The sequence below is a fragment of the Macaca nemestrina genome, chromosome 10 (genome assembly GCF_043159975.1).
Source record: "Macaca nemestrina isolate mMacNem1 chromosome 10, mMacNem.hap1, whole genome shotgun sequence".
In the NCBI taxonomy this organism is placed as follows: Eukaryota; Metazoa; Chordata; class Mammalia; order Primates; family Cercopithecidae; genus Macaca; species Macaca nemestrina.
The window spans coordinates 81951177-81963480 of record NC_092134.1 but is presented as its reverse complement, the minus strand read 5'-3'; the positions used below and the strand labels follow the sequence as shown (position 1 = coordinate 81963480).

Here is a 12304-nt window from a genome sequence, read left to right as displayed (position 1 = left end):
GCCAGGATGGTCTCGATCTCCTGACCTCGTGATCCGCCTGCCTCGGCCTCCCAAAGTGCTGGGATTACAGGCTTGAGCCACCGCGCCCGACCATGCCACATTTTCTTTATCCATTAATCTGTTGTTGGACACCTAGGATGATTTCGTATCTTGGCTATTATGAATAATGCTGCGATAAACATGGGGATGCAGATATCTCTTTAATGTAGTGATTTCCTTTCCTTTGGATAAATGCCTAGTAGTGAGATTACTGGATTATATGGTAGTTCTATTTGTAGTTTTTTGAGGAACCTCCACTGTTCTCCACAGTGGCTGTACTAGTTTATATTCCCACCAACAGTGTATAAGGGTTGTTTCTTCTTCACATTCTTGCCAGCATTTGTTTTATTTTGTCTTTTTGATAATAGCCATCCTAACTGGAGTGAGATGATACCTCATTGTAGTTTCGATTTGCATTTCCCTGATGATAAGTGACGTTGAGCGTTTTTTCATATATTTGTTAACTATTTGTTTGTCTTTTGAGAATTGTGTATTCGGTCTTTTAACAAAGATTTATTGAGCACCTATTATGTGAAAAGTCTGTGCTGGGTGCTAGGATACAGTGGCGAGGAAGATGGATGTAGTTCCTTCCTCAAGGAACAGAGGAGACTTTTTTTTTTTTTTTGAGACAGAGTCTCACTCTGTCTCACTCTGTACTCATGCTGGAGTACAATGGTGCGATATCAGCTCACTGCAACTTCTGCCTCTCCGGTTCAAGTGATTCTCCTGCCTCAGCCTCCTGAGTAGCTGGGACTATAGGCATGCACCGCCACACCCAGATAATTTTCTTATTTTTAGTAGAGACGGGGTTTCACCATGTTGGTCAGGCCAGTCTTGAACTCCTGACCTCAGGTGATCCACCTGCGTTGGCCTCCCAAAGTGTTGGGATTACAGGTGTGAGCCACCACACCCGGCCAAGACATTTTATTACTAAGAGAATTGCAGTGCGCTGTGAGGGTATATAAATGGGGAACCTAGCTTAGTTTGGAAGTGGGGGTGCGTAATCAGGAAAGGCTTCTACGTAAGTGTGTTGAGGCTGAGATCAAAGAGAGGATGATCTTTTTGATCATTCTCAAAGGTGATGGCAGGTGGTGGGAGTGACAGGGAGAGAATGGTAGTTCCAGGAAGAGAGAGCAGCACTAAGTAAAGAAGGTGGGTGTGGTTCCACTAAAAAAAAAAAAAAAAAAAAAAAAAAAAGCCTAATATGATTTAAAGGGTTGGAGCATGTAGTGAAGAGTGGATGAGAGAAGAAAATTAATTTTTTAGAGAAATTGCAAAGGAAGAAAGACTTGGTAAGAAAAGGGAACTAGCTACCTGAAGGCATATGGTAGGCACTCAAAACATGTGGAATGGATGAATAAGTAACTTTGAAACTTCACCTGTGGGCTAATAAATGATGATGCCATTGGCAGGAATAAATAAATGAGCACAGGGTGTTAGTTTTGGAAGGAAAGTTAGTTGGGTTTTAGACACATGGTTCTTGAGGTGTGGCATCCTAGTGGCTTATCAATTACTGAACCACAGTTTCAGATTGCAGTTGAAATTGTAAGTCTCAAGTAAGGAAAACAAAGAAGAGAGAGCTCTTTCTTGGAAATTACGGTTAGAGGAAGAAAAGGCCTAAGGATGAGACAGAGGAGGCCTGGTAAGAGGAGCAAGATGGAGAATTTCAAGGACAGTGTGTGGTAAACAGGCTCAAATGCTGCAAAGAGGCCAAGGAGACCAATCTACAGCAAATGGGACAACCTGCTTCATAGCACTTGCAAAATGCCAGCATGTTACACAGAGGTATAGATGGAGTGTGGAGGTGGAAAAGGCATGAGTTTTACAGCCACAAGACCTGGGCTCATGACATGTCCTAGTAATCCCAGCTGCTCTGGAGGCTGAGGTAGGAGAATTGCTTGAGCCCAGGAGTTCAAGGCTGCAGTGAGCTATGATTGTATCACTGCAATATAGCCTGGTTGACCCAGTCTCTCTCTCTCTCTTTTTTTTTTTTTAAAGACCTAGGCTCAGTCCTAGGTCTGCCTTTTATGACATTTGTGACCCTGCGTCATCATTACTTAATGTTCTCTGAGTCTCAGTCTGCTCATTTATAAAATGAGAGAGAGAATGGCTGCCATATTTGCATCTAAAAGGTATTGTGAAGTTCAGATGTAAAAATGCATGTAAACCATTGTATTTTCCCCATAAGTATCTCAAAAGGATCTGGCATACACAAGATTTGTATATTTCAATGAGGTATGTGTATTACTGTGACTACTTATTTGTGTTTAAACAGAGACCAGATGAAGAAGCTGTGGTGGATCAGGGTGGGACCAGTACAATTCTCAACATTCACTATGAAAAAGAAGAGCTGGAAGGTAAGAACTGCTGTGATGTGTAATCAGGGAAATTGGTGAGGGGCAGCCTGGTGTGGGAAGACCTGGCTCTGTGTCCTAACTCTTTCTCACTAGCTGTACGACCTTGGGGACCAAAAATCACTTGATTTCCTTTAGCCTCAATTTCCTCATCTGGTAAATATAAGTGGGGATACTAATACCTGTACTACCTTATAGGGATATCATTAGGATCTAATTGCCCACATAGGGGATAGTGCTTTGAACACCGTGAATTCCAATATAAATATTAACAAATTACATGTTCTTTGAGAATGTGATGTACTCAATTCAGTGCGTTGATTCTTGACAACTGCCTGGAAATACAAATATATACAAAACTTAAAGAGAAAATAAAATACAAATAGTTTTAAAAACTCAGTTTGGCTATAAAACCCTATTTTTATCCCATTTCCAAAATTTACTGTTTCTATTCTAATTATACCCATTTCTGCCTGGTGTTTTCATCTAAACAAGAGGGAAAACAGGAACACACCTGTGACATACTCTGGAGTTCATAACATCAAAGTTATGTAAAAGCCCAGCTGAAGTGGAAAGGAAGGAAGAGGCATTTTGGATGACCCACTCTATCCAGTTTACCTTATTTCAGCTCTTCCTTTCTCTACACCTCACCCCCGGCTCCCCACATGACCGTTGTGTGGTGTCCTGCTTTCCTTCTTCCCTTGGGGACTAGCTGGTGTGTTAGGAGTGTTAGGAGTTGGACCCACACCTGGCCATGGTTTTCTGATTATCAGTGTTGATGCTCAGTTTCATTAGAGGAAGGCTCATGTCCAGTATAGCTTTAATGATAAGCCACATTTGGCTCAAAAGCCTTTGTGAAATCTCTGCAGCATCCCCTGCAATGTTGAAGGCTATGAAACAGCAACTTTCTGATGCCTGAGACAGCATGTGAAATGTTCTCTCTGTACTGCCTGTTCCCGTGACAGTTTTTTCATCAAAGTTGTACAACCTCCAGAGAAAACTTGTCCTTTTGATGGGGAGAACGGAAGCTGTAGAGGCTGACTCAGCCTCTGGGTCTGTTACCATGAGAACTGATGGTGGGTGGCTCTGTGGAGGTCAGTGGTGTTTGGGTATACCAAGGTGAAGTTTTCCAAGTTATTTTGACCAAATGGAAGAGAAAATGTGAGTTGCAGCAGTTGGGAGGGAGTGGGAGAAGGAAAGGGTGTGGAATGGAAGGCTAACATTTATTGAATGTTAGGCATTAGATTAGGCACCTTATACAAGTTGTCCTTTTCATCTTCATAGCACCCCAGGCAGGTAGGTATCATTATCCCTATTTTACACATGAGGAAACTGCTCAAGATCATCGAGCCTAATAGCAAGTGAGGCTGGGGAGAGAATCCTGCTCTTTTCATTCTGCCACACAGCCTGCAAGGGAGGACAGTAACTATCATTAACCACCCAACCTCAGTATCTTGCCCCATCAAATAAAATTTTTGTATGTTGCTCTTGCCTTTTCTTCTGTTCTGATAATCCCGGGATCTCTCTACCCTCTCGTTGCATCTTGGGGCCACGTTGCTGTCAGTTTAGTTGTCCTATAGCAAGCACCATTGGACCTTTGCCCTCAGCAAGGAGGTAACCATTTATGAACACTCTTGTCTACTTGGGAGTAGAATAAGAAACCTGGACAAGCTCTCTTGAATCTTAATAACTGGTTCCATCCATGGAGATCAGGCAGTGGGAGCAGCTTCTCCAGATGACATCATCTGTTCTTTATGCATGTTCTACTTTGCTAAAAAAGAAAGCCTCCTATGATGATAGCCTTACTAGTGCATAGTGTGCTGGGAGATGGTCCTTTGTACACAGACTTTTTTGAAAACTAGAAGCTTATTTATGTTAACACTTAAAAAAAAAGCATTGCATGCAAATAGTGGACAAGCTAGAACCGGATCTCAGGCCTGATGTGCTTCTAGACCAGCTCTGGAGAAGAGAAGAGAAAGTTGGGATTTGCTGTAGGGTTGGCTGTGCTGTGGGTTCCACCCAGACTCACTCTGAAGGCAGCCCTAGGACTCAATGAGGCTGTTCTCAGGGTAGTGTTCTCTCTTGAAGACATAGAATAAAATGAGTACCATTTTGATGGAACACAGAAGCAAATTGTGTTCAGATTCAATATGCATGCCATGATACAAGGTTCTGTGGCTGCAAAAAAAATCTCCAGGTCTTCCTTCCCCTTTATTTCATACCTTCTGCCCACATGACATAAACAATAAATCACTGCCTTACCCCATTTTATTTATTTATATTAAACAACAACCTCTAGTCCAAGAATAGGAGTTTTTTGTTTTTGTTTGTTTGTTTTTTGAGGCAGTCTTGCTCTGTCACACAGGCTAGAGTGCAGTGACCCAGTCTTGGCCCACTGCAGCCTTGACCTCCTGGGCTCAAGTGATCCTCCCACCCCAGCCTCCCAAGTAGCTGGGGCTACAGGCATGTCCCACCATGCCTGCCTATCCTTACCCCATTTTAAGAACTATTTCTGAGATTTAGTCTGTGCACATTGTTAGAAACTTTCTAAGTGTGGGTCTTTTTGCATAAATTAATTCTATCAGTAAGAGAAGTTGGATTAAGCCATTATGTTGCCTTTTTTTTTTTTTTTTTTTAAATATGTGGGAAGAGTCAAAAGCAAACATCAGAACACTTTCCAAAGATAAACTCAAGAAGAGCAATAGTCCATGATGTGCTTCAGTGGACTTTCCCAGTCCCAGAGGAACAAGAGGCAGTTGCTTTAGTTAGAGGAATGGCTTTTTCCATTTTTTCCGGCAGATCATTATTCCAGATTAACTACTAGATTAATGAACTCTTCTAATATGTTTTTAACAGGGGTAAGAGCCATTTGGTCATATTTATAACTTTTAAAAAGGCTTACAGCTGCTTGACATGTGAGATTCACCTCCTCAGTTACTGACTTTGAGTTAACCTATGAGCCCAGAGGAGCCGAGCACCTTGTTGTATGTGCTAATGAGCTCAGTGTGAGTGCTGGGTGCAAAAAAAAATCTCCAGGTCTTCCTTCCCCTTTATTTCATACCTTCTGCCCACATGACATAAACTATAAATCACTGCCTTACCCCATTTTATTTATTTATATTAAACAACAACCTCTAGTCCAAGAATATGGGTTTTTTGTTTTTGTTTGTTTGTTTGTTTTTTGAGGCAGTCTTGCTCTGTCACACAGAACACTTTCTGGGCTTGAGTTAACCTGTAAGCCCAGAGGAGCTGAGCACCTTGTTGTATGTGCTAATGAGCTCTGTGTGAGTGCTGGGTAAACAGTGTGCATGTACTGCATTGTACCTTGGTAGGCCCAATCTCCATTTGCAGGGTAGGTCAAACCTATGGTTCCTGTCCTGCTTCACATGATTCATTGCCAGTTCACTAAAGATTGCTCTCTGCATGTGTATATGTACTTATTTTTATTTTTATTTTATTTATTTATTTATTTTTGAGACGGAGTCTTGCTCTGTCACCCAGGCTGGAGTGCAGTGGCCGCATCTCAGCTCACTGTAAGCTCCGCCTCCCGGGTCTATGCCATTCTCCTGCCTCAGCCTACCGAGTAGCTGGGACTACAGGCGCCCGCCACCTCACCCGGCTAGTTTTTTGTATTTTTTAGTAGAGACGGGGTTTCACCGTATTTAGCCAGGCTGGTCTCGATCTCCTGACCTTGTGATCCGCCCGTCTCGGCCTCCCAAAGTGCTGGGATTACAGGCTTGAGCCACCGCGCCCGGCCTTATGTACTTATTTTTTAAATATACAGTAAAATTACATCTTTCCCGTAATTTTTACTAAATTGGAATACTTTATTTGCATGCAGATAGTTCCAAAAGACTAGGTTTGACCCTTTTTGGAAAAAAGAATAGGGAGTTAGATGGGAAGAAATGGGATTTGGGCGAGTTGGTAGGTAGAAGAGCGGGGCAAAGAGCGGTTGAATGGCCAGCAAAGTGACCACAGAATTAGTTTAATGAAGTCACTGGATGGCCAGATTCCAGTTAGATGGACTGGATTTTATTGGTGCTATATTCATTTCCTAGTGTCTGTTTGTCATCTTTTCTGCCAATTTTTCTCACAAAATCCAAATCCTTGCTTTAGAACCCCCACACTATAAAATGATGCCTGATTTTCTAACAGCCACTTGGTCCTTCTTAGCTCTGACCCCCTGCCGAACTTGACTTCTTTTTTGCCTGTCTCTCTGATATTTTCAAAAGGCAGGCATTGTGATTGGCTAATGTTCATGAGAATTGATTGTACTAAAATAAGCTTTACCTTACTTCCTACAGAACCATTCAAGGCATCTACAGGATGTCTTCCCCATTATGCCTCAAACATACATAGTGGGAATTTAGATACCAAGCAAAACCATATATTATTCAGTCAGCAAACATTTACTAAGCCCCTTCTGTGGTCCCTTTCTGCAGTAGTAAGTCAGGACAGTGAGAACAATTGGGCCATCGTGTCTTTTCTGAAGAATAACCTAGCCTGAAACTTTCACAGGACTTGAACGTTAGAACCTGGACTAGCCATCATCTGGACAAGCCCGGGAAGTCATTTGGTCTGGCCTCCTTGTTTTACTTTAATAGTGACAGTGAGTAATGTAAACCAGTAACATGGAATCTAATAATGCAGTTTCTAATATCCAATCACTGCCTCCTCAATTTCTCCTTTAAAATTAAATAATACTAGCCATATACCAGCGTGAGCCCAGTAGAAGTATTTGGAATGGGCTCAAGGAGCAAGGAGAAGTAGAGGTTCTAGCCTGGCCAGTAATCCTTTGCGGGATTTGTTGGGAAGAAGAAACCCATGGTTGGGATGTCTCTATTGAAGAACTGAAAGTCACCTCTCACTGAGGCTGTTCTTAACCTAAGCCCAGCTCTATCTAGCTGTACTAGATTTTACAACACCCAGGTCATCATTTTAGAGGCCAAAGTGGTTGTTTAGTTTTAAATTTTGTTTTGTTTTGTTTTGAGGCAGGGTCTCACTCTGTCACCCAGACTGAGTGCAGTGGTGCGATCGTGGCTCAACCTCCTGGGCTCAAGTGATCCTCCCACCTCAGCCTCCCAAGTAGTTGGGACTACAGGCATGCTCCACCATGCCTGTGCTAATTTTTTATTTTTTATAGAGGTGGAGTTTTGCTATGTTGCTCAGGCTGGTCTCAAACTACTGAATGCAAATGATCCTCCTTCCTTAGCCTCCCAGAGTGTTGAGATTACAGGTGTGGGCCTCTGTGCCTGGCCTGAAGTGGTTGTTCAGGATCTAATTATGCTTTTTACAGCCCATAGATTCTTCATGAACTGCCGCTGCCTGTTTTTCTGTCCTTGTACATCTCCTTTCCTTCCCTTTTCTACCTTGTCCTGGCCCGACTGGCCATCCTTTTGCCTCAGAACCAGCTCTGCACATTCCCACCTTAGGACCTGTGCACTTGATCTTCCCCCTTCTTGGAACACTCTTCTCCCAGGTCTTCTCATGGCCTCTCCTTCTTATCACTCAGATGTCCCCTCTAATCATCTTAAAGTCTCCCTTCTCCATCCTACCCCTTTCCCTAGACACTCTAGCATTGCACCGTATTTGGTTCGTAGTAATAATCAATATTTAAATTTTTTTTTTTGTTTTCATTTCTGACCTCCTCCAACCAGAATATGTGTCCTGAAAACTTTGTTCTGTTCACTGTTGTATCCCCAGCCCTTGGGACAGGATCTGGCACAATTGCTTGACTCTAGTCTGCTGCTAATGCCACCTGGGTTGGTCTCAGTAGTGTGCTACTGTAGGGATTTCATTAACATACTATAATGGAACATAATGAGTTAACAAATGATATTTTATTAAGATGGTATTCAATTTAGTATTTTCACTCTATATGCTTTTTATAGTTTATACTGATAATGTCAGGGTCTGGAATCCCACATCTTAGCAGATGACCTCCTCTGGCTCTATATTTCTGTTTCTATGAAGTTGCAAGATGACTCCATTATGTTCAGAGATCTGCCTGTTAAAAATGACCTGAGATATACACGAGGCAACAGAAGACTCTCCTGAGACAGGAGGGTAAGAAGTGCAATTCCACCGGATACTAAACATTTTATCCTCCTGCCTCTTAACATTCTAGCAGATCTCTGATCATCTTATCCTCTAATCCTTACTGTTTCTTTTTTATTTTGCTTTATCACTTTGGAATTTGGAAAACAGAGAGGTCAAATAAAAGGAGAGACAAATAGAGAAAGGTGTTAGAGTGGCACCCAAGGCACTTTAACCTGACTTGGAAGTGGAGAGCACTATCAAGGAAATTGAGTGCAGCCTTAGGAAACCCCATTGCTGGGAAAAGAAGAAGATAAAGAGTTGGCAACTCTTCCCATCAAGTCTCCTTCTCGGGGAAGTCTTCCTGATGAAGCTCTCCATTCTCAGGTCAGTTAGGACTTTATCAGCCTCCCCATGCCCTGGTGAGTACTTTATTTGCCCTAAACACATTCACTTTGGTTACATGTTCCTTTTGTGGCCCCTTTCAGGTCAGAGTCAGAGGCCCTCTTAGGTCAGATTATGTACTTCTGAGGAGGTCCTAAGGGCTTATGCTCTGCAGGGAGGTACTTAGGAGATATTCTATTTGCTGAACATTTGTGGAACAATGACCATATGTGAAACACTGTGCTTGATTATGTAGGCATTCTGAGAGAAAGGTCTAACTTGGGACACTGAGGAAATTGCAAGTGAAGAGTGGATAATAAGAGAGATAGCTGCTTAACTTTGATGCAAAGTAGAAAAATAAGTACATGAGAAAAGCGCTAACCAAGGGTGCTGGGAATCTGTCTATCTATCTATCTATCTATCTATCTATCTATCTATCTATCTAGAGATAGGGTCTCATTCTGTCACCCAGCCTGGAGTGCAGTGGTAATGATCATAGCTCATAAGCTCATGCAGCTTTGAACTACTGGGCTCAAGCAATCCTACCACTTCAGCCTTCCAAATAGCTAGGACTACAGGTGCACACCGCCACGCCTGGCTATCTTTTTTTTTTTTTTTTTAATACCTTTTGTGGAGATGAGGTCTCACTGAGTTGCCCAGGCTGGTCTCAAACTCTTGGCCTTAAACAGTCTTCCTGCCTTGGCCTCCCAAAGTGTTGGGATTACAGGCTTGAGCCACTGTGCCTGGCCTGGCACTGGGAATTTAAAGGAATGAGGCAGCACATCTGATGGGGGAAATCAGAAATAATACCGAGAAGGAAGATGTATTTGCAGTGCATCTTGAATAAGTGAGCCAAGCCAATGTTTAGAAAACATTGGCACTTTTGTGGAATAGCAGTTTGATTCTGGTAGAGAAAAGAGTATGAGGTGATGGTGGGTACAGCAGTCAAGGCCATGAGGAGGAGATGGAGTCAAAATCAGGCCATTTGGTTGCTGAGGTACATGGCAGTTATACATCTCTAGATTTCTTTCCCCCCAGAATGTTGATTCTCTGTGAGCATGTGGGATTTTCATTTTTTATTTTTTTGAGTCAGAGTCTCGCTCTGTCACCCAGGCTGGAGTGCTGTGGTGTGATCTCTGCTCACTGCAACCTCTGCCACCCAGATTCATGCCATTCTCCTGCCTCAGCCTCCCAAGTAGCTGGGACTACAGGCACCCACTACCACGCCCAGCTAATTTTTTGTATTTTTTAGTGGAGACGGGGTCTCACCATGTTAGCCAGGATGGTCTCGATCTCCTGACATTGTGATTCGCCCGCCTCGGCCTCCCAAAGTGCTGGGATTACAGGCTTGAGCCACCGCGCCCGTCCGGGATTTCTACATTTTATTTCTCTTGAGCTCATTACTCAATTCTTGAGAGGTCTTTCATTTTATTTTCCCACTGAATGTATAATTTGTATTAAAAGTATAAAAGACTAAAAAGGAGATTGAGTACTGAGCATGAAGGTCCTAAATTCATATGGGTGAGCCATGCATGATCAGAGCTGTAACTAGGAGGATTTGTTTGCAGGGTTAATTTAATGTGAGAGACAGGAAGGGGCCCCTACTTTGTCAAAGTGGGAGTTTTGATGGCCCTAATCTATAGAAAGTACAGTGAGAGAGAAAGGGAATAGAGTTGAAAATCTAAGGTAATGCTCAGGTTTCAAGCCTAGGAAGTTGAGAAAATGGCAAGGCCATGAACAGAAACATGGAATGAGTATAAGACCGATTTGAGATGGAGGATGGTGAGTTTGCTTTGTGACATGTTAATCATTGTAGATAGAGATTTGAAGGTCATTTGCAGAAGTGAACTTTGAAAATAGAAGAGTGTTTAACACTAAAAAGAGAGAAGAAAAGGGCCAAGGACAGAAACCTGAGGAGCTTTCCTTTGGTGATTTGTTGGGGGATGGAGCAGCATAGTCAGAGTAGTGCAAGTGAACCAGGGGAGGGCAGTGGCACCGGAGCTCAGGGAACCCAGAGCATCCAGGTGGTTTGGATACTGCCTGCAACGTGTGGGCTCTCAAGAAAGTCTTTTGAACTAAGCTAAGAGAGATGTAAGATGATAGAGATTTGGTGAATGAGTGGTGTGGTGGCCCTAACGAGGGAAGCTTCAGCACAGACTGGGATCAGAAGCCATATGCAGAGGCTGTGGAACAAGGAAGTGGTGAGGAAAGGGAGTCAGGCTGTGTCTGTTTTTGGAAGTGGTTTGATAGAGAAGGAAAGAGGAAACAGCAGAAGCTTGGGAGGGTAGCACTGCTTAGGAAGGTTTCTTTTTAAGAAGTCAGGAGAAACCTGTGGCAGGGATGGATGGAAAGGAGAGACTGAGGATAACAGAAGCAACAGGACATTAGAGGGGTGGGAGGCAATGAGATAGAGAGTCATACTCATTAACATACCCAGCTTGGCAGAGGAGAGGGGGCCAGACTGAGGAAGAGAAGAACTTCTTCCGTCTCTTCTCAGGAAAAATTGAAGTGAGGGTTGGATGCAGTGGTTCACACCTGTAATCCCAGTACTTTGGGAGGCCAAAGCAGGGGAATCGCTTGAGCTCAGGAGTTTGAAACAAACCTGGGCAACATGGCAGGACCTTGTCTCTACTAAAAATAAAAAAAATTAGCTGGGTGTGGTGGTACACACCTGTGGTGCCAGCTACATGGGAGGATCACTCGAACTTGGGAGTTCAAGGCTGCAGTGAGTGGTGATCATACCACCACACTCTAGCCTGGGCCACAGAGTGAGACCCTATCTAAAAAAGAAAGAAAAAAAGAAAAGAAAAGAAAAGAACTGAAGCAATGTCACCTGCTCTCAGCAGGAAGGAAAGTGGATAAGGTTGTGGATTTGAAGACAGTGGCTAAGGATTAGAACAGCTCCTTTGGTGGAAGATGTGGGGAATGGGTCTGAGATCTAGAGTGCTGAGCAGCAGTAACCAGGCAGAAATGGGAGAAGACCAAGGCATGGTGCCTTGGGCATGGGAGCATCAGCAGCCCCAAATTCTGGGCTTCAGGTTTGGCAAGAAGGCAAGGGGAGGCCAGGTAGAGGTGACAGAGACCTGGAAATCTGGATCAAAACAAAAGCAGGCTTATAGAAGGAATGAGGCCAGATGTGGTGACTCCTGCCTGTAAACCCGGTGCTTTGGGAGGTGGAGACAGTAGGATTGCTTGGGGCCAGAAGTTTGAGATCAGCTTGGGCAACGTGGCCAGACCCCGTCTCTACAAAAAATTGAAAAATTAGCTGGGTGTGGTGGTGCACACCTGTATTCTTAGCTACTTGGGAGACTGAGGTAGAGGATTGCTTGAGCCCAGGAGTTCGAGGTTGCAGTGAGGTATGACCAGGCTACTGCCTGGGTGACAGAGTGAGATACTGTCTCAAGAAGAAAAGAATAGGAGGAAAAGAAAAGAAGGAATAGGAGCAGAGGAACTAGGGAGGGAACAATATTGGGTCACTTATTTTCTCATGT

The 12304-nt window shown here is 43.4% G+C and overlaps 1 protein-coding gene across 2 annotated transcripts in view; it reads left to right on the top strand.

The window, feature by feature from the left end:
- Positions 1 to 12304, top strand: part of LOC105474344 (solute carrier family 4 member 8) — an 81853-nt gene that overhangs the window by 13797 nt on the left and 55752 nt on the right. Inside the window, exon 2 of one of the 2 annotated variants that reach the window (XM_071071699.1) lies at positions 2315 to 2396. In XM_071071699.1, coding sequence (XP_070927800.1) covers positions 2315 to 2396 — 82 coding nt within the window. Of the gene's footprint in view, positions 1 to 2314; positions 2397 to 8673; positions 8817 to 12304 lie in introns of those variants that run through there. The other variant, XM_071071700.1, reaches the window with a different exon arrangement.